Source organism: Varanus komodoensis, unplaced genomic scaffold, assembly GCF_004798865.1.
Source record: "Varanus komodoensis strain SLA01 unplaced genomic scaffold, ASM479886v1 scaffold51, whole genome shotgun sequence".
Classification (NCBI taxonomy): domain Eukaryota; kingdom Metazoa; phylum Chordata; class Lepidosauria; order Squamata; family Varanidae; genus Varanus; species Varanus komodoensis.
The window spans coordinates 5,199,786-5,223,134 of record NW_025336100.1 but is presented as its reverse complement, the minus strand read 5'-3'; the positions used below and the strand labels follow the sequence as shown (position 1 = coordinate 5,223,134).

Here is a 23,349-nt window from a genome sequence, read left to right as displayed (position 1 = left end):
TACCTGGCGCCGAAAAACCAGTAACGACGGTGCCAGGCGGACCTCTTTGGGGAGTGAATTCCATAGGTTGGGTGCCACCGCAAAGAAAGCCCTCCTCCGAGTACTTACTCTCCTAATTTCTTTCATGGAGGGTTCCCGGAGAAGGGACTCTCCCGCAGATCTCAAGGGGTGGTCGGGCATATACGGACATAAGCGCTCGTTCAGGTAGCCAGGACCCAAGCTGTTTAGGGCCTTATAGGTCATAACCAACACCTTGAATTGGGCCCGGGCTTCAATGGGAAGCCAGTGAAGCTGACGGAGGACTGGAGTCATGTGAGCACAACGCCTTGTCCCCGTCAGCAATCTGGCAACTCTATTTTGCACCAATTGAAGTGTTCGGACCGTCTTCAGGGGAAGCCCCACATAAAGCGCGTTACAGAAGTCTAGGCAGGAAGTCACCAGCGCGTGTGTCACCGTCGCCAGGCAGTCGTACTCCAGGTAGGGGCGTAGCTGATTAATCAGCCAAAGCTGAAGGAAGGCGCTCCTCGCCACCACTGTCACCTGAGCTTCCAAAGAAAGCTCTGGGTCGAGGAGTACTCCTAAGCTGTGGACCTTGTCCCTAAGAGGGAGTGTTGCACCATTCAGGACCAGGTCAAATCCACCCTCTCCGAAGCCCGATCCGCCAACCAACAGGACCTCCGTCTTGTCTGGATTTTGTTTCAGTTTTTTGGCCCTCATCCATTCCATTACCTCGGCCAAGCACCAGTTCAGCACAGCCACTGCCTCACCTGGATTAGTGGAAAACGAGAGGTAGAGCTGGGTATCATCAGCGTATTGATGATTCCGCAGCCCACACCTCCTGATGACCTCTCCCAGTGGTTTCATATAGATGTTAAATAGCAAAGGGGATAGAATGAAGCCCTGTGGTACTCCATGGCATTAAAATTAACGCTTGCCCTGCAAAGTAGAAAATCCTGTTTGATCTTGTCCCATGGGATTATTTTATGCATTGGTGGAATTATCTCATAGATTTCATGAAAAGCTTACTAATTTTCAGATCTCTCATAGATTTCATGAAAAGCTTACTAATTTTCAGATACACAAATATTGTCTTGTATTAAATCCATATCTTACTAAGTTATTACCTGGAATATATGCTGTGGTTCTGTTAGTACCCGAACATGGGGTGACTAGTTCTTAAGCTTGCCATATTTAAGTGAGAATAGAAGTCTAACTTTTTTGTAGGATTTGAATCATACATTTTGTTGTCACTTTTAAAATAGGTATTGTATATTTTATTAATTTGTATATTGCTTTTCTGTATAGATGTACCAAATAAGATCTCTTTCATAGTAGAGTCTCCTATACTTGGCCTTTGCATGTCTGGGCCTCAAGGGGAGTCAGTGGAGATGGACAAATCACCTGAGATTACCACTTAAGAAGGTGCCCAGGGAGTATATTGAGGGGGCAAAGCACACTCTCTTTTTCCAAAATCATCCCCAGGATGAAAAGCAGCAGCAGAACAAAGCAAATGCAGGAGGCTAGACATTTTTGGCAGTGTGAACCGTCCTTCTCTGAGTCCTCTGCAGGAGTAAATAGCCAGAATTAGTACACGTGTTTTAGAACAGGATCCTGATGATGATTCAAGAAGGGCTAGAGCAGTTATATAAAGCTCTTCAGTTGGTGAATAGCTATTGTTGATGCAAAGCCCATCTAGCTTTGTTCCCTATGTTTTGTTGGACAGCTCCCTTCTTCTTGAGAAAATCTTGTTCCCTGATTTGATAGACTCAGTCTCCTGTGTAAGAAAAGAATTTAAGCCACACAAGATAACACCATTAGGACATCAAACAGCAAAGTAGTTGTGTAACTAATTGTAGATTAAACATTTTGGCTTTTAACCTCTCCTTTATGCAAAGTGAATTTATGATAATAGCCTTTAAAACATTTGACAGTTGGCAGTATAGGAGTCTGCAAACAGCAGATGGCTGTTTCTATATTAGCACTTGCACTGGAGTAAGCTGATTAGCATACTTTGGTGTGTGGTCCTCAGAACTCATATTTTTGTTAACTACTTTTTGCACTTTATTGTGATGTTTGTATTTGTACAGGAGTGGGGAACTTGATACTGTTGATGAGATCATCTTGAAAATTAGCTTCCCCTTGTCCTTAACTTTGCTTCACTTGCTCACTTCTGCTCTATGTAAGGACTTCTACAGTTTTCCCAGTGCAGTGTAACAATTTAAGATGATGCATTGGCACAAGAACTCTTAACAATCCTAACTGCTTTTTCACAGTGCTGTTGGAGACCTAGTTTGGTGCAGCAGTTAAAATGCTGAACTAGGATTGGGGAAAGCTCAACTTCAACTGGCAACTTATCCATAATGCTCAATGAATAATGCATCAGTTGCACAAATTCAGCCTAACCTACCTCACAGGTTCATAGCGAGGATAAAATTATATGACATGAGCCATATATACTATCTTAAGCTCCTTGGACAAAAGACAAGCAATAAATTATGGGATACATCCCGTGTTCCCAGCAGTTTCTATAGTTTCACATGATGGGTTTAAGTATGTGAAAAGGTATTTTTTTCATATTTGAGCAGTGTCTCACATTCTCAGTTTAAAAATGAACAAATCAGATGTCTTGAAACAGAACTATATATCATAAGAAACTCAGGATTTCTACCAAAAATAACAGTTGCTTGTCATGTTTGAGGTTTGTTTTTCACTGTCTGCCAACATTGTCCTTTTATGAATTTCACCAATCCTGGCAGCGGTGGCCAGAATATGGAATGGAGATTTCAAAATGCACAGCATAATGAACAAGGTGAAACAATACTTGACAATCTTAAGAGATCACCTAACAAGCTAGGATGCACCAAAGCATAAAATTTTAGGGAGTGGATCCTATTTTATTGGATGTGAAACTGATAACCAGTGTGAGAAGGAAAATGATGAAACCTAAAATATCAACTGATTAAAATCATCTTTTGCTACACAAGTTAGACCTGAAGATGTTTTATGGGGACTGAAATCCAGAGTGACTTCCAGATGTTCAAAAAGTGAAAGAGCAAAATGCCTTCTGTTTAACTTGCTTTCTAATATATGAAGAGGTCTTCTATAACTACTGTATGGAAAGGAGGAGCGAGAATGGGCTTATTAACTGAAATAGATCACTGGAAAACTTAAAAGCAATTTCTGTAAAATTATTTCTATTTAATTTCTATTTTCTTTTAGAAAAAAAATCCAGGGTGGCAAATAACAAATAAAAAACAAATAAATGCAGGCCAAAAAAGCTGTATAAAAAGTAGCTGAAATAAATAATAGAAACATGCAAAATAAAGTGGCAGACCTTCCCATCCCCCATTGTCTCATTGATCTTGCTGATTGGAATGACTTTAAAAAAGAAAGCTGAACATGGACCTGCTCCTTGCCATAAACGTTCTAGCTTCCCAAATACATTTTTGCCTAAGTAAAACTTAATGTACACCCAACACAGTAGTTGTGTGCATTGTGTCAGCTAAGCAGTGATATTTGTCAAAACAAGAAACAGTCTTCTTTGTTAGTGGACAACTACTTTAATAACTATTCTAGTAGCACAGTCCGATATATTTCTACTCCAAATAAGTCCCATTAAGTCCAGTGGGGTTTATTCCCAGTGAATTGATCTAAATTTTCTGTGTCATTCTTGTTAAGAGGGATAATTTGAATACATGAGACACCCTGCACTGCCTCTTTTACGGTGTAACCTATGAAATGTCACCAGGCTATTAAATGAGTATTTTGCAGAATTTTTGCTTACTAGCAAAGCAATATACACAGTTGTTTAAGAAGGCTACCAAAACATTTGGAGTCTGGGTATCTAGCTCAAGTAAGGGCTCAGACTAGTGTCTACTGTCTGTGATCATGTATTTCCTAAATGCTGCACAGAATCAAGATATGACCCTGTCCCTGTTCCACAGGGTTTAAAGGCTCCATGAAGTGAATGGAAGATAGGGCTTGATTAAGAGAAACACAGTAACATACTTTAAGGCTTAGAGAAGGAGATGTTATTAAGGGAAAGGTATTACCAGAAAAGGGGATTGCCTTAATACATAAAGAAGTAGGCACCAATTCCAAGTATAAGGATCAGAATGTTAGAGGATACAATGATCTCTGATGGAGATAACAAGGGGGTTATCTATTGTAGTGCTTCCCCCCACCATTGGAAGGATGTGTTAGGTCAGGGGGTCTTTGGAAGTGGGGACTGTGTGGAGGGTGCTCAACTCTCAGGGTTTGGATTAGGCAGTGCCATGGAGCAGAGAGGGCCCACTTCTCCTTTGTTTCAAATAATTGTGAGACTTCTGCTTGCTTTGTATGATAAATTAAGGAAAATGTGTCTAAAATTTCTAGAGAAGTAGCTAAAAGATGCTGAGGTATATATCTTTGCATTGTTGAGAGAGAACCTTTTAACCTGCCTAGAGAGCCTCTGCTATTGGGTGGTATAAAAATGAAATTGAAAAAGGGGGGAAGATAGAAGCAATAGCGATCCTGGGTAGCAAGTTCAGTTTAACATAAATCATCAAAATGGTGAGGGACTGCAAAGAGTGGGAAGACTTTTTAAGGACACCCAAGTATAGATTATTTTTTTCAGTAGTTGCAGATAGAAACAGGCAGATCTTGACAGTACTGAAGAGGAAGAAGCAGTAGGATTTTAGTAGTGGCCTAGATAGTCATAAGAGTAGCAAAAATGAAGGAAGCTGAAAATTGCCTAAATGATGTTGGGCAATATTGGGTTAGACTACCTATCTTGTAGATCTAGATATTGGAAGATCAGTGTGTAGTTTGTTATGTTTGCATGTGTGTGAGACAGAGAGTACAACAAAAGTATTGCAAGACCTCTTCCATTCTAAGAAAAGTTGGCCACTTGCAGTAGTTTCTCATCTTTTTGTTGCAGATGAACAGGAGGCTTTGAATTCTATCATGAAGGACTTGGTTGCACTCCAGATGAGCAGGTGTCCAAGAAAATCTGGTTTTGATAGCATGAAGAACAAAGACACTTCACATTCCCACAGACAGGTAGTATATGGCTTTTATTACTGTGCTGAGTCATATGGATTTCACATTACCTTGTAGAAAATAGTCTCCACTGGCCATTGTCTCCCTTTGTTTTACTGTGCTAAAAAAACAAAAAAAGTTAGAGGATGATATCACACATTGGCTTTCTGTGGATGGTCTTACTATCTAGAAATCAGAATGTTTGTCCTGGATTTTCATGTCTCTCCTTTGGTATATCTCTGAATCTAGGCATTCAGGGTTATAAAATGAAATTATTTCTGCTGCCCATCTTACATGGTATGCATAGATATTCTCCCCCCCCCCCACCTGCCCCTGCCCACCCTACTGCCCTTGGTAAGTAAGTAGGAGATGAGGCAGCTAGGAGCCATCTCATGCTTTAGCTAAGCCAATTGCAAAACAGGTGGATGCCACTTCTAAGAAGGAGACCATTTTTTTCTGGTTCTGTCTTCAATCTGAAAACAAAGGTTCTTTACAGTTCCTGTTACCTTTCTGGGGTCTTTCTTCTTAAATATATGTTTATCTTATTTTTACCACTTCTCCCTAGCTTTAGAGCTTCTAGTGAAAAGAGGACAGCAGATACAGATAACACGGGTGCAAGAGAAAGGGACATGTGTAAGCTTTTTGCTGCTCCTCTGCCACTCATATTTCTCCTGTGGCAGAGGCAGCCACAAGTATCAGCAGCATTCTCACTCAGAACATACCCTGCTAAGCAAAGTGTAACCCAATTGCACCACTTAGTTTTTCTTCTTGGTCTGTGTGCATCACACATGTGGGCTCTGCACCTGCGTGGAGCCTGCTACCAGGAAGATCCAATAGCTAAGAGTGTTTTGGCAAGAAGCCCTCCCCCACCAGGACCACATAGAAGGGGAGGGGCTCCTGCCATTTCCCTCAGTTCTTTTTTGACTTTCTTCAGTCTCTCGGGAAGTTCTCTCACTGTTCTTTCTCCTCAGAACATTTTTCTTCTATTCTTTCTCGCTTTGCAATATTCTGAATGTCCTTCTCTTGTCCCCCACTCTTTTTTGGATCCCTTGCACACCATTTTTTCCTTAACTGTCTTGCCTCCCTTCAAAAAACACACACAAAAAGAAACCCTTTTCATTTTTTCCTTTATATACCATTCTCTCCAAGTTTTCTTCTTTTCTCTTCCAGTTACCTTTTTCTCTGCCTTTTCCCAATGGCATCAAAGGCATTGTTCGATTAAAGTATTTGCTTCAGCACTAGGCTTCCTCCAGCTGATGGACATTCATTGTGCCTTTTGTGCTTGGGTGAAGGCATGTTGTGGGTCATTGTCCACGTTGCCAGGCATTTACGAAACAAGCTCATTAAAAAAGGGCCATGGTGTCTGTATGGAATAAGGCCCTCCACTCAGTTGATACCTCAGGCTTGCCTGACTCTTCTCATATGTCTGTGATGGCCTCTATCTTGTCTGTGAGGTCTGTGCTGCCTCCCACAGCCACTGTACCTTCTGCACTTTTGCTGAGGCACCTTCACCACCCCCAACTCCAGGCAAGGCAGTGAAGCTAAAAAGGCCAAGAAACTGGCTAAATGGGCCAAAGAAGCATAGTCTAAAGAACTTTTGGTCCCAAATTCCAAATGGCACCAGATGAATTCACAACTGGTACCAGTCACCTTGGTGCTGCCCCTGAATGTTACTGCTCCTATACCAAAGTCTGTACCTTTATCAGAACCTGGAGCTGCTTTGGCGTCAGTGTTGGAAATCAGGGACACTCCCCTGTGTCAATCCTTCCTGTTGGCCATGATTTCAAAAGTGCCCATGGTACCATCTCCAGCTACAGCTTCACAAGAGCTGTTTGGTACTGAGGACTGCAGGGAACATTCTTGCTTTTCAATCTCAGAATGGGACAGACAGTTGGTACCGTTGGTACTGGAATCATACCAGGGCTTCTTTGATCCAAGGGGGTTCTATCATGAAGGCCCCACATACAATCTCAGGTATGGACTGGTGTATCATCCTGATATTTTGTGGGGGTGGGGCATGGACAAGTTGCAGAACCAAGACCCCAGCCTGCTTCTTGAACCTGCCCTAGTAGAAATATACTAAAACATAAGAAAAAAAATCATAAAAAGTTTACAATACAAAATTTAAAACCAAATTTAAAACAGTTGACATTCTCAAACCATCCTAACCAAAACTCATTCAACATAACTAGGCCAGATTGCTATATCTCATCTGATTCCTTAGTTATAACATTAGAGTCTAAGTCCTGGCAGATACAAGAGATTTTGTCCTGGAAGTACCTAGTGAACATATTACAACAGACCTCAAATGGCTCCAAGATCTCAGAGCCAGCATGTCATAGTCCCTGGACAATCTTAGAAAGTTTGCTGGGCAGCACAGAGAAGATTGAAAGGAGGCAGTCAGATATTGCTTCTTTACTTATCACTGCCTCCAAATTTATTCTACTGTAAGCACATAGCAGGGCTCAATTGTATTCTCTAGGAGTTTTTATTTTATTTTATTTTTTCGATTTATATCCTGCCTTTTTCCTACAAAGGGCTCAAGGCAGCTTACATTATCTCTCCTCCTCCATCTTATCCCCACAACAACAACCCTGTGAGGTAGGTTGGGCTGAGAGACTGTGACTGGCCTAAAGTCACCCAGTTGGCTCCATGGCCGAGTGGGGACTCGAACCCAGATCCTCTGAGTCCCAGTCCCATGCTCTTAACCACTACACCACACTGGCTCCAGTCATCTCCTGATATCACTGTACTACAGAGAGGGTGCTATCATGTCAACTGCCTGGGTCTCTGTATTCCAGAGATCGATCTGAGCTCTCTGGAAACCATCTGGATTCATCAGCTTTTGGGGGCGAACCATCTGAATGGGTCCCCTCACCCATGTAGAGGGGAAAAATCACTGTCAGTCTAAATCTTAGCAGACAAGGGGATCAGTTTAAAGTCCCCAACCTTCAGATCATGAAGCCAAAAAAACCAAATCTAGCATGTGCCCTGCTACATGTGTTAGGCCAATAACATGTTGAGACAGTCCCATGGTTGTCATGGAGTCCATGAAATCCTGAGCTACCCTAGAGAGTACACCCTTGGCATGGATGTTGAGATCTCCCAAGACCAGCAGAATTACCTGTCACACTGAGTAACTCTGAAAAAGAGAGAAAAGGTCAATCAGGTAAGGAAAAAGATACCCAAGTTTGCAACAACAAAAGTGGAAGCGTGATAGTTGTGGAAGATTCCCTGTTGTGTGATATGAAAAAATATGTATGTCATAATGACCGGGGGGCAGCCAAGTATGCTGTCTTCCTGGAGCCAAGGTTAATGATATAACTAATGGATTCACACATCTCATACAACCCACTGAGAAATACCCCTTCCTTCTCATCCATGTGGGAACTAACAGTGCCAGGAGAAGCTTTGATGAAATAACATCAGACTTAGTAATTCTACAGAGGAAAATCAGAAACCTTGAGGCCCAGATATTCTCCCCAGTCCTATCAGTACATGGAAGAGGAACTGATAGGGAAAGAAAAATCCTTGAATGACTGACTATGATGTAAAGAGAGATTTGGATTCTGAGACCAACAAGCTGAGGTTTGTGGAAGGACTGTTGGCAAAGGATGGGCTGCACTTCTCAAAGAACAGAAAACATGTGTTTGGCCACTACATGAAAAAATTCATCGAAACAGCTTTAAACTGAAGCATAGGGGAGATGGAAACGTGCAGTATGGTATACCATCACCTCACAAAGACTTATGCATTTCGACAGAGAAAACACCTCAAGCAGGGCCTAACATCAGTCTCCCAAAAAATGTAGGAAGAAAACCAGAGCACAAGAATAATGAACTTTGATATTGGTATGCTAATGCCCAGAGTAAAGGAAACAAACAACACAAACTTGTGCTCATAGTACACAAGGGCAATTATGCTCTTATAGGAATAACTGAAACTTGGTGGGATGACCCACATGACTGGAACTCTACAATTGATGGATATAAGCTGTTCAAGAAAAACAGGACAAAAAGGGATGTGGAGTTGCACTATACATAAGAGGAACATATATCTGCACAGAAATACAAGAGGAGGAACTTAATAGCCCCATTAAAAGTATCTTAAGTTTCAGCCATCCATCTTACCAGGAGAACCCATACAATTTTGCGGAACCCAACCCTACCAGACTCCTGAAGAAAGAAAGCAATGTCAGTGACAGGGGCTCTGCTTGTACTGTGGTATGACAGGGTAAGACTCACCTTACTGGAAAAACAACCAAATCCAGGCCTAGGTGGGTTCCATAGTCTGGGTAGCAGCAACTGATTCTTCCAAAGAGCTCAGTGAGATATTCTGCAACCCTTGAGGGTGGTAGCCACTGTAAAAGATCCTTGTAACCATACTCTGCAGGTAGAGGCCATAATAGATTCCAGAGCCTAGAGCAGTTTTGTAGATACAGAGTTTGTCTTCTATCACCAAATCCCCAGACGTTTGTTAGATATACCATGTCCAGGGGAGACCATAGATGGAAGAATGCTGTGTTCTGGTCCGGTCACACATGAGACTATCCCTTTGACCATAGAGATTCAGGGCCATAGGGAACAACTCCAATTCTGTCTGGCTAAGTACCCTGTTTTCCTCTGCTTCTTGGAAAGTCTTGGCTCACACTTCATGATCCATGGATTTCTGGGTCCAGAAGGGAATTGCTTTTCACTTCAGAATATCACTAGGAAAATTGTTGGGCTGAGCTTGCAAGTATGGCTATACAGCAGTACACCTAGGACAGTCCGCACCTGCTAGCCTCCTACCCAGCAAGTGTCAAGTCTTCCAGGATGTGATTGATTAAAAAGAAGCAGATCGACTGCACCTATCCTGTCTGGCCAAAGTTACTCAGAAGCAGAACTTGCAGCCTTATGGAATTTCTTAGTTTATTTCCTGCCATAGCCCAGCCATGTTATATCTTGGCCACTGACCAGTTACAAGAATTTTGGGCTACTCATATCCTCTTGAAGGAATGACTAGAGTTTGCAAAACAGGCTTACAAACATTTTGCAGATGACAAGAGGCAAGCCAGACCCTTAAGGTGAGTGACTACATCTGGCTCTCCACCTGCCACCTGCCCATCAAACTACCCAGGAGAAAGCTAGATGTCTGGTTCATTGGATCCTGCTCTGTCACAGCACAGATCAACACAGTGGCTTCCTGCTTAGAGTAGTTTGCCACCCTTCAGGTTCATCTAGTGTTTCACCATTCCCTTCTGGTTCCTGAAAAACTTACCACTTAGACTGTGTTCCTGCAGCTCCACCTCCTCCAGTATTAGTAAATGGGGAGAAAGAATATGACTTCTGACAACTTGGGCTACCTTCAATATCTTGTACATTGGATGGAATATGGTCCAGATAAGCAGTCTTAGGAAGACACCTCCTCTGTACATGTTCCTCAACTAATCTGCCACTTTAATCAACAATACCCCAGGAAACCAGGGCCCTTAGACTGTGGAGGAGGCAGTCATGGAGAGAGAAGTCATGTCATGTCCTACTTGGAGGAGGATTCTTCAGTTGAAGATAGCCAGCACAGTGGACCCCAGCCCCAGCAGGGGTTGAAACTACAGCTGAGGATCAGCCAGGACCTTTGCGGCTGGCCCTGGAATTCCTCAAGAGCAGGAGCTAGTATCAGAGGAAATTCACCCCATAGAAAGGAGGAGTTCATGAATCCAGCAGAAGTTCATGCAGCGGGTTGAACATGGAGCCTCCCATAAAACAACACATTGACCTAATTAGCCAGCTTTACTAATTTACAGCTGGCTATAATTAGGTCAGCTAGAGCCTGCTCTTCATGGCAAACAACAGGTATTGCTATTGATTTGTTGGCATCCAGTCCTCTCACTTCCTGGCAAATAGATGGGGAAGAAATGGAGGTAGTGACAGATTTTATTTTCCTAGGCTCCAAGATCACTGCAGACAGGGACTGTAGCCAAGAAATTAAAAGATGCTTCTGGGGAGGAAAGCTATGGCAAATCTAGACAGCATACTAAAAAGCAGAGACATCATGCTGCCAACAAAAGTGCGTACAGTCAAGGCTATGGTTTTCCCAGTTGCAATGTATGGCTATGAAATTTGGACCATAAGGAAGGCTGACTGCCAAAGAATTGAGGCCTTTGAATTGTGGTGCTGGAGAAGACTCCTACGAGTCCCTTGGACTGCAAGGCGATCAAACCGGTCAGTCCTACAGGAGATCAACCCTGTCTGCTCTTTAGAAGACCAGATCCTGAAGATAAAACTCAAATACTTTGACCACCTAATGAGAAGGAAGGACTCCCTGGAGAAGAGCCTAATGCTGGGAACAATAGATGGCAAAAGAAGAAGGGGATGGCAGAGAATGAGGTGGCTAGATGGAGTCACTGAAGCAGTTGGTGTGAGCTTAAGTGGACTCTAGGAGATGGTGGAAGACAGGAAGGCCTGGAGGAATGTTGTCCATGGGGTCACGATGGGTCGGACACGACTTTGCGACTAACAACAGCAAAGACTAATTGGATTCCTAGACTTTTTGTTTAGTATCCTGGATATTCTTTTGGAAACCTTTGACTGACTCAAGCTCTGGACTCACAAACCATAAGACCATGACCTTCTGACTGAATTGACTATTTCTTTGAAAAGTAATGCAGGAAGTTGGCATGTGTGGGCACAGAGAAGACAAGTGGTAGCATCACATTGTCTGACTGTTTTTTCTCCATAGGGACTGGGAAACTTTTTAGGATCGGAGGCAAGATGGATGGAGTTTAATCCAGAGCAATTCTAGAGGAAAACCTCTCAATCTGTAAGGGATCTAGGACTGGGGTGGAGGTTCACCTTCCAACATGAGGGCCGTTTGAAGCTATTATTGATTGGTTTTTCACAATACAACATGATATTAACAGCATGCCATGCATTGGGTAATGTAGAAAATCTGCTGTTATGAAGGCGATAAGGTAGAAGCTTCCTAGGAACAACCCTATCAGAAGACATTAACAATAGTTATATAGAGAAGCTCTTGAAAATCAGGCAATTAGATGTGTGTATAGATTCTCCTTTAATTTTATTGTTTGGCTTAACTGAAAAATAACAATTACTACAGAGCAATGAAAGACTGCTGCAAAGAGTTGACAATTATGTGCCTGAGCCTGATCCAAAGATGACATAGCAGAAAGAGAAGCTTTATGAGATGAAAAAGCAAAATGAAAGAAGAAAGGAGGGATAAGGAAATATGGAAGACACAGTGATGGTCTATAGGAAGGGATGAGTGATTAGACTTGAGTAATTATATTTTTGCTCAGGACCGTGAACTTAATTGGGAAGTCTTATTAATAATTAAGTTGACTTATGTTTTTTTAATTGGGAAATACTTCAAAAGTTGTATGGGGCAGAAGAACTAGGAGGAGCAAATGCTCTTAGCCTCTCATTGGAGTCTACAACAGGACAACATTTTTTGTAGAAAGCTAGAGGCATGTTGGTCTTGTTTCCAGATGCTGGGCAAGGAAGGAGAGGAGAACCAAGGAGAGAGAGGTAGGGGAGAGGATGAGCTTGCAGACAAGTTTTGTTTTTTCCATGACTGCAATACAGTCGCTTATCATTTCTTAGTAACTCATATTTGAATAACTATGGCCTGAGATGACTAAAATATGAATTGTAAACCTAATGGGGGATCTGTTAAGTAATGCAAACATAATCTCTTTTTATAGTAATAGTCATGGATCTCCAGCTAATTGTACATAAATTGAGTGTTGATGTGTTATTGCTACAGGAGACCCATCGGAAAACAGGTACAATGTCTCATCCCTCCTTAGCAGAACAATACAATATCAAAACTGAGGTGGTGGGGGGGCGGGTAACTCAGACTATTAACTGTTGGATCTTACTATGACCTAATATAGCTCAAGCTGAATTTATGCAAGAACTATTGGTTAAGGTTAGGCAATTTGCATGGGAAAGAATAATTTTTAATATAAAAACTGAAACAATATTCAAAGCTTTAAAAAATACTGAAGGGATAATAATTGGGAGATTGCTGAAAAAAGAAGGTGGAAGAATGGATGGAAGTTTCTACATCCTAAAACTACAGTTTATGTTTCTTTTCAAAGAAATATTCAATTGACTCGAATCCAGGATCTGGGGGCAAAGGCACATGAACTCAACAGTTACTGGAAGATTTAAAAAGTGTATTAAATTATTTTATGAAATGAATTATACTGATGAAGCAAAGCCAACATTATTATGGGATACTTTTAAAGCATATTTGAAAGAAAATGGAAGAATCAGAACAAAGGAACTAAGGAGAGAGATAATTTGTGGAAAAACTGTATGCCATACTAATCTGATTTCATTTTTTGATTGGGTGACCTCCCTGACAGACTGTGGGCATGTTGTGGACATAATCTATCTTGACTTCAGCAAAACTTTTGACAAAGCATACCATGATATCCTGATTAGCAAACTTGCTAAAAGAAGGCTAGATGTAACAACTATCAGGTGGATCCACAGTTGGCTACAGAATCCAACTGAAAGTGTGCTCATGAATAGTACCTTCTCAAACTGGGGGCAGGTTTGAGAAGCAAGTGGGGTTCATTCCTGGGCCCAGTGCTCTTCACCCTTTTTATTAATGATTTGTATGAGGAAGTTCAGGGAAGGCTTATATTTACAGATGACACAAAACTGGGATAGCTAATATCCTGGAAAACAGAAAGCAGTTTCAAGGTGAACTTGATAGGTTGGAGTGCTGGTCTGAAAACAACAGAATGGGATTCAATGGGAGCAAATGCCAGGTTCTGCAAAATGAAAAAAACCCAAATGTGTTACAAGGTATTGTAATTAATTGTAGCAAGTATGGGCACAAAGGAGTTTTTAACTATTTTATAGTTATAATAATAGTTTTAATATATAGTGATGCCTCGTAGTTCAAACTTAATTCATTTCAGGAGGTCATTTGAACTCTGATTCATGTGAAGTCTAAAGCAATGTTCCCCATTAGAAATAATGGAAAATGAGTTCATCCATTCCCAGATCCTGAACAATACCAACCTTAATAAACTTAAACAGCAGATACACATAATTTAAGGTAAAAATAAAGCAAATGCCAAATGCATTAATTAAAGCTTGAAAACAATTAATAAAATGTAACTATGCATTGAAAAGGCATGCAGTTAAAAGGCACTAAAAAGGATCAAGAAGTCACTGAGAAGGATCGAGAAGGTGGGCAGCTAAAAGGCACTGAGAAGGATTGAGAAGGTGGGCAGTTAAAAGGAACTAAGCATTGTGAAGGCAGGCAGTTAAAAGGCACCCACCGAAAAGGCAGTGAGAACGATTGAACAGGCACTGAAAGGGATCAAAAAGGCATGCAGTGAAAAGACACAGACTCAAGAGATCCTTTCTCAGTGAGAGACGACTTGGGCACACAACCCATGACATTTACACAGCAACCACATTTTTTTCACTGTGCCTGCAGTTTGAACTTAGAAGCAGCGTTCGAACTTTGAAGCAATTTTATCTTGACTCTAACATTCGAACTCTGGATGATTCTAAGTACAAGGCACCACTATATATTTATATTTTTTGTCTTTTTATGTAAACTGGCCTAAGATTTTACAATAATTAGATGATATATAAGAAATTTTTAAAAATAAATAAGATGGAGAATGCTTGGCTCAACAGTCATGCAAGTGAGAAGGATCTTGGAATTGCTGGGTGAATATTTCTTCAAGGTAGTGTATGGTGAACTTTTTGGGATTCATATAATTATCAATATTGGAAAAAATAGCAGGTATAAATTACTTTGTTTTTATTGTTAGGTAAGGTAGATGAATTTATAGCATTTGTAGCATCTTCAGAATGAATGGATGGCTGCAGACATGTTGGTTCCATCTCTAAAGAAATGGGGAGAAAGATTTAGCATTGAATTTTAAGAATACAATCTCATAATATAAAGAATGGGGCAAGTTCCAAGAAAGGATGCTATATACCAGTGAGACAACTTTATTCCATATAGGAGACAAAATAACATTGGACTAAAAGGAAAGAGATTGGAAGTTGTTTAACAGTGATATCTGCTTATGCTACAAGTTTGGGAAAACATGGGGATAGTAATGAATTAAGGAAACATGTTTATTGAATGTATCAAGATTTTACAACTTCTCAAATTCTATTTGCAGCATTAAGTTGAAGGATGAGGGGACAAGCAAAGATTTTACCACAATCATCACACCCTGCTGTAAAGCTGATGCTCAATAATATCAGGCATATTTATTATATTTAAGTATATAATTTGTAGCTCTGCTTTTTATCAAAATTATCAGTGCAGGTAAAATACATATATTGTCAGTAATATATGACAATAGATTGAGCAATGAGGAAAACGGAGGAATAAGACCTATAAACAAATACAGATCATAAAGTCAGACTATCAAAACCCTTCCTAAAGAAATAAAACCATCTTAACCTCCTTCTTACAACAAACTGTTGGATATTTCACATTGCAGCAGGGACCCACTTCCAAAACTTAAGATAGTCCTACTGAAACACTACTGGTCTAGTAGATAGCGGGACTGCCATAAGATTTTCAGTACCTTACTTTAGAGAGGAAGAAGTCATTCTCCTCAAATAGTTTGGGCACAAATCTTCCAGGGTTTTACAGGTAAGCACCACCAGCTTTAATTCGGACCAGAAATAAATTGACAAGCATTGAAGTTTATAAAGAATAACTCACAACATGGCTAATGCTGGGAATTAATGTCTGCTGCATTTTGAAGAAATTGCTGTTTTTAAATAGCCTCAAGGGCTCCCCATGTAAGCAATGATAAAGAATAGATGAGAGATGATAGAGATATGCCTTAGAGCACGGGTCCTCAAACATTTTCAACAGGGGGCCAGTTGAAAGGCAGTGGTGGACACAGACCAGTGAGGTGGGGGTGGCTGCGGGCACAGGCTGGTGAGGCGATGGCGGGTGCGTGTGCGTGTGCGCACAGCAAGGCCGCAACGGGCCCGTGCGTGCACCCAAGGTGGACGTACAGCACAAGAACTGGAATACTTGACTCTGATGAAAAACAGATATGTGAACACTGACTACAGGTCAGTTCACATTTCTTGCTAAACTTGCCTGGCAATATGAATCTCTGAGGGACCTTCCAGTTGAACTCCTATAAAAGTGGAATTATTATCTTCTCATACTACTTTATGGAATCTTCCAGCAATATTTGAGCAAAACCACCAGAATGCAGTAGCACCTTATCTGTCAGTAGCTCTAGGAGTATTGTGTTCCAAGTTATCAAAAGCTAGTAAAAGCTACAGGAGAGTCAGCAGCATCATGTCCACCACTGTCTTTCTCCCAGTGATAGTTATTAGAGCAAGAGTACTGAAACTCACAATGAAGTAAAATGGAAATAGATTTAGATTATGTTTAGTCCCAGAGTATTTACTGTTGCTTGGCTAGCTTAGTTAGAAATGAGATAAGTGACATAACCTCACAAATCATAGGAAGGGAAGGCTTCTTCAATAGATGTCTCACTATTGCCCCTTTTAAACTAGATGGCACCAACCCATCCCTGAGAAAAGCATTAATTATAATAAGACAGGTCACCATGTTTTGCTGACTAACTTGAAAGTAGCTTGAGCAAAAAGTACTCTGTAAGCAAATAAAAATCTTTCAGCAATTCCTGCGAAGAGAAGTATCTGGACATGGTGAAGTCAGGGTCCAAAAGCATGAGAATAATGTTATCTGCAAAATACCTCTCAAAATTGTCACTTCAGGAAACCAAGTGATTCAATTACTCAAATTATCTACAATTAGTATATCACTAAAAATAGTTCTACTGAAAAGGAATGTGTGAACAAAATGGTGGCAAAGGTAAGGCTTATACTAAAACTGTTCAGCAACATCCTGATCTGGATGGAAAATCAGACTACCTAGGAACATGTCAACCACCGTGATGCTGTGGACAGAGAATCATTCTTTCAGCTGAGTATGTTCAAGTTTCAGACTTGAGGGGCAGGGAGAGTAGTCTCAACATCAGAAGTCTTGAAGTCCTATCAGTGGGGGATGTCAGTGGCAATCTGTTCATATTGACAGTCAAAGCGACTTGTTGGTTCATAACAAGTAGGTGATACCAACTGGAGTGCTTCTAAGTAGAATCTGTGACACTAATTAAATGAAATTATTTCTGATTCTAAATACAAAGGAAAGATTGGGAACAGGAAGTAAATTGATGCACAGACTGCAAGGATGAACTAATAGGCTCCTTAATTTTTAGCTCAAAAAGATAACAAAATGTTTAACTCAAAAGAGGTACAGATATTAACTGAGAACCTAAATAAGGAAAAATATGAAGTAGGCAATTTCTTTTGTATATTTCAGTGATGTCTGGAAACTTGTGAGGGCTCAAGGAGGACTAAGAGGCTGCACTTAAGACAGCAATTTCATGAGAAAATTAGGATGGGATGTGGTCTAAGCAACATTTAAAACCCACAGTGACCTGTATTAAATAAGTGATGTCTAACCTCATATGTAGATGGGACCTTACTCCAGTAAGATTGCATTACATTTAAAAAAAATCCAGCCATTATGCTGGGAAAGCTTTCAGACTAGAGAAATTCACCACTGGAGTAAGGAATGTGTATATGTGTCACTTACATCTATTTGCTATTTGTGACCTAGCAATGGATTTTTCAAAATGCTTTAATATAGCATTTAATATAGCATCCTTATGGTGACAATATGAACTACTTATGTCGCAGAGGTCTTATCTTCATTTTGGTAACTGTAGCCCAGAAGGAAGTGGCAAAAGGCTGGAAACAAAGTCAGATTCCACTCTTCTAGTGTGACATTCCAGGATATAGCTAACAGAGTTATTAATCAATTTTACCTATCATGGTAGATGGGTCAGTGGTACTTCCAAAGAAAACAGTTTTCCTAGAAGTATGGTTCCTGTTGACTTTTATGAATAAAATTAGGATAATAACTATAAACTGTTAGCTTGGCAGAGAACTTTCTAGAGAGCTGTATTATCTTGAATGATTTTGTTTCCAAATAGGCATTTCCTCTGTTGAAATAATGGCCTAAAGTTTGAGCAGCATTTGTTTCTCTGATATGAGGTCAAGCTTTTATCTACTACCTCATCTTCTCTTGGTTAACCGCTTGCTTGCTTGCTTGATTTATATCCTGCCTTTTTCCTACAAAGGGCTCAAGGAAGCTTACATCATTCTCCTCCTCCATCTTATCCCCACAACAACAACCCTGTGAGGTAGGTTGGGCTGAGAGTCTGTGACTGGCCCAACGTCACCCAGTTGGCTCCATGGCCGAGCGGGGGCTAGAACCCAGATCGTCTGAGTCCCAGTCCCACGCTTTTAACCACTACACCACACTGGCTTCCTGCTTTCCTGTTTTCTAACCTGGAGGGAACCTTATTATTGAAGGTTGAACCTTATTGAACTTTATTAAACCAATTTTAATTGTATAAATACAGTATTATGATTATTTTCCCTTTTCAGAAAAAACATAGTGTCAACAACTCAGCTGTCCATAGCAACCCCACTTCAAAAAATCAGTGTACTCATGCAGGAGAAGACAAAAATGCTCAGGTAAGATAACTTGTTTTCCTCCTCTAGATGTTGTTGTTGTTAGTTGTGAAGTCGCATCCAACCCATCGCATCCCCATGGACAACATTCCTCCAGGCCTTCCTGTCCTCCACCATCCCCCGGAGTCCATTTAAGCTCACACCAACTGTGTCATTGACTCCATCTAGCCACCTCATCCTCTACCGTCCCCTTCTTCTTTTGCCCTCAATTGTTCCCAGCATTAGACTCTTCTCCAGTGAGTCCTTCCTTCTCATAAGATGGCCAAAGTATTTGAGTTTCATCTTGAATATCTGGCCTTCTAAAGAGCAGTCAGGGTTGATCTCCTCTAGGACTGACTGGTTTGATCTCCTTACAGTCCTCCTCTAGTACTGTCCATTATAAATTGAGATGTTAATATTCTTCACATTCCACATTTAAAAAGCCAACATAGCACTTGGTATTTTATAGAAGTTGAAGCATTACTAACTTTTAATTGGAGTATTTAAAATTAAAAATAGTATTCTTTTCAAGTTCTCTGTACAAAACAAAAACTATATGCCACACCACAACCTGCTGTATCCAGTATAGGGGAAACTGTGTGTGTGATCCTGTGGTTATGTTTACATAAAGTGATATGCCACAGTTCCAGAGAATTACTCTTAACTTCAGTAACTAGGAACTCACCAGGGAGAAAGGGGTTAGTGGTACTCCTAAACAAGCTAGGAATCATTAGCCAACTTCAGACTTTGGCTTCAGACTCTTAACTTGCTTGAGGAGTGAAAAACTAGGAGTCATAGTTTGGAAGCATTGCTAAACTCTCCTGGTGGTTGCTGCTTACTGATGTGGTTCCTACTGGTAGGAGGTATTAAATGAGGAGCAATCAGGTGGTGTGCTCCAGGAAGCCTGCTCATGAATGATAAACACAGATAGAGCCAATGAAAGGACCTTCAGAGCTGCTTCTTGGTGGAACTAAATATAAAGAGGGAAATGCATGGTTTCCAATCCTGTGCTTAGCATTGTAAGAGATGTGGGTCTTGGTGAGCATTTGCTTGTGACAACTGTTGGTGGTAGACCTTAACATTTCTTCTCTGAGATTTCTGAGCAAGATGGCATTGAGCAATTTTCAGAGAACTAGCAATATTTCCATGGTAGTATGCTTTGGAGAAGGGTGTGTATAGCCTAAATAAATAAGTGGTGTGCAATTCCTTTGCTATTTAATGTAGTAAGGAGCATGAGATGCAGTAATGCTTCTAAAGGCTCTGAATTTTCCAGGGCCTGCAACTGCCACAACATATGTCTTCTCCCACTTCCTCAGAAGACACAGAAGAAACCATGGTATTTCTAAAAACAGTGGTCTCTGGCCTAACCTCACCTCCATTTTGCAAATTTAAAGTTAAAAATGATAGATGCAGTTCAAATGATGTATTTTGCATCCCATGTAGTTTTGCCTACAGTTGGCAACTTTAGTCTTTATTTCTTTAAAATACCTAAGTGATGGAGTGCCCCAAATAATAAAATATTCTCACTTTTGGCAAAAAGGGTTAATGCTATTGTGTATTACAGCTAGTTTACATTGAATTGATCAAACAGATTTCAGTAGAACTAAAAAATTACAAAGCAATTAGTGTTCCCATGTATATAAATTAATATTTGATTATTTAATATTTAAACAAACATTTACTATTTAATTATTATTTATATGTTAATATTGCAAAACAATTAATATTGGTAATAATGCTTCAGTTCAATGAAGCAATTTTCCTGCTATTTTTAGACAAAGATTATGCATATGATCAAATGGAATAGCACTAAGAATTCCAGAATTTGGAAGCCTTTATTATTCAAGGGAATTTTAGGAGTTCAGTATATCTACAATTTTCCCATAACTAAAATTTAATTAGTACAAAATGTACAAGTTTCTTCAAGAAGACAATCATTTCTGTTACTTCCTTTGTTTATGCTGGGTATAGAATCATTAAAAATAATAATCAGGATAAATTGCAGTATAAAAAGTATGAAAGCTAGACATGATTCAGTCAAGATTATTTACTATGCAGATGAAATTATGCTGACTTTACATGATTCTGCTCAGCAAACTAAATATTTATTTAATTTCTCACTCAGTAATTTAATTCCAGGATACAAAATAAGGATGGATCAGAAATAACATGCCTAAATATGTAATTATCAGTTCAAAGGCAAATTTTACAAATTGGGTAAAAGTCTGGAAGAAAGGTACCTGAGCAAAAATGCTTGACTGCTCCATATTACTTTGGGAAGTGAAATGTGCAAACTCTTAAATAACACTAAAGAAAGGTTTAAAGGATAGTCTGATGTAGGAATGGCGAACATGTGTCCCTCCAAGTACTGTTCTACTGAAACTTCTATCATTACGCAGCATTGAATGTATTGGCTAGGGTTGATAGGAGTTGCAGACTATCAATATATGGAGGGCCAAAATGGATGTTGGCAATGTGGAATCATGGATGCAGATTTATATATTGCTCCAAAGCCCAAGATTATTGTATTCAGATGAGACAAATAACTAAACAAATGCCAAGTTCTGCATTAGCAAAAAGAAACCAAATGCATCATTACAAGATGGGAAATCCTGGCTCAACAATACTGCAAGTGAGAAGGATCATGGAATTGTTGTAGATTACAAACTGACTATGAGTCAACAGTGTGACTGCAAAAAGAGCAAATGCTCTTTTGGGCTGCATTAATAGAAGTCTCATTTCCAAATCACATGAAGTACTAGTTCCCCTCTACTCAGCACTGTTTAGGGCTCATCTGGAGTGCTGTGTCCAATTCTGGGTGTCACATTTTAAGAAAGATCCAGACAAGCTGGAAAGAGTTCAAAGCAGGGCAACAAGGATGATCCACAGACTAGAAGCAAAACTCTATGAGAATTGATTGAGAGAACTGGGCATGTTTAACCTCAAGAAGCAAAGACTGAGGAGATCTGATAGCACTCTTCAAGTACTTGAAAGGTTGTCACAAAGAGAGGAGTTCTTCTCAATCATCCCAGAGTGTCGGACAAGGAATAACAGGCTCAAGTTATGGGAAGCTGCGTTCTGGCTGAACATCAGAAAGGACTTCCTGACTGTTAAAACAATATGACAATGGAACCATTTTAACTGGGCAGGTTGTGAGGTTTCACACACTTAGAGGCATTCAAGATGCAACTGGACAGCCATCTGAGAGGGATGGTTTAACTTGGAGTCTTGCACTGAACAAGGGGTTGGACTCGATGGCCTTCATGGCCCCTTCCAACTCTTCTATTCTATGATTCTATGAAGATCAGATTTGTTGGACTAATATTAACTTACATAGCATTATGGATGAATCACGTTGTTGGATTCAGCCTCTCTCTGTTAGACTTGCCAGTAACTTGGGATTTCAGTCAATTTACATTTCATTATGCACAACTTACAAACAAAGTAACATTGCTTCAGGTTATAGGGCAGATCTTTTTGTAGTCAATAAAGAGATTTGGGGAAGTACCGGATCAGTTTCTTAAGTTACAACAGCATGAAAGGAAGCTGATATGAAAGTTTTAGAGAAGTTTTAGGAACCTTCCCAGTTCAAACCAAGTGGACCACTGGGCTTGGGGGACTGGCTTTTTTATTACACTGGGTTGATCATCCTTTTTTATCTTGGATCATTTTATCTCTTATTCCCATTTCCTCCTTATCCATTTGGAGCCTGGTACAACATAGTATTCAAATCTAGGCACCATTATTCTTCCTTATTCCCTGCCCCATTGATAATCTTGGTTGCATCTTCTCCTTCAAGTTGGACTTCTTGAGGCATCTCTGCAAAGTGTTGGGCTTCATTTCTACACAGGCAAAGAATGTGAAAACTTGATTACTAGTGTCTCATTGACAACTTAGGATGCCTTTTCAGTACTTGAAAAAAGATCCTTGTTAACGTTATTTATTTAAAGTACTGGAAATTACAAGTGGAAACAAACTGACAGAAACAGTTCATCAAAGAAGTGGACGGGAGGCATTCATTTTCTTTTTTCATTTATTGGAATTACTATTTTGGGTTAGAAGTTTAGGTGTTTTTGCATTTAGGAAATGGTAAAGCATATACTTTTTAAAAGCTGTGTCATGGTTGATCGACACACAAGGCTATGACCAATCCCTGACACGTAGATGTCATACTCACTTTGTTATTGTTAGTTGCAAAGTTGTGTCCGACCCATCGCAACCCCTTAGGCAACATTCCTCCAGGCCTTCCTGCCCTCCATCAACCCCCGGAGTCCACCTGAGCTCATGCCGACTGATTCAGTGACTCCATCGAGCCATACTCACTAAGAGTAGGCAATATATTATCTGTTTCTGGAAGTGAAGGCAGCTGGAGCAGACAAATGCTGGGAGCAGTCTCCAACAATTATATGCTGAATGCAGTACCTAGGCCACCAGTTAGTATATGGTATTATTACCATACTGTACCTGCTCTGTCATCTTATCCCTAAGATTTCCTATCACTTTATCGTAAAATGACCAAAAAAAGTGCTAGAGCCTTTAGCAGGTGAGCTAACAATTTCTTCTTTGACAGAATGACATCAGGATAAAGTTTGAACATAATGGGGAAAAGCGGTAAGTCCTTGCCTTCTTCTTTTTGCATACTTTATTGCATTTCAGATATTTTGTTATATAATCTAAGCTAGCCTGATTTTTTAAAAAAAAAGTTAATTGTATTTTGTGAATTAAAGAATTTTAAGCTTATATAAATACCAGAAGGCTTCAGTTAATCTTA

The 23,349-nt window shown here is 40.2% G+C and overlaps 1 protein-coding gene across 3 annotated transcripts in view; it reads left to right on the top strand.

Moving 5' to 3' along the window:
• Nucleotides 1-23,349, top strand: part of MAP3K3 (mitogen-activated protein kinase kinase kinase 3) — a 73,168-nt gene that overhangs the window by 6,458 nt on the left and 43,361 nt on the right. For 2 of the 3 annotated variants that reach the window (XR_006416398.1, XM_044447247.1), the window contains exons 2-4: nucleotides 4,919-5,040; nucleotides 18,513-18,602; nucleotides 23,149-23,189. Coding sequence is in view for 2 of the 3 variants with exons in the window: in XM_044447247.1 (XP_044303182.1) it covers nucleotides 4,919-5,040; nucleotides 18,513-18,602; nucleotides 23,149-23,189 (253 nt within the window). In the remaining variant the exon portion in view is untranslated. Of the gene's footprint in view, nucleotides 1-4,918; nucleotides 5,041-18,512; nucleotides 18,603-23,148; nucleotides 23,190-23,349 lie in introns of those variants that run through there. The other variant, XM_044447248.1, reaches the window with a different exon arrangement.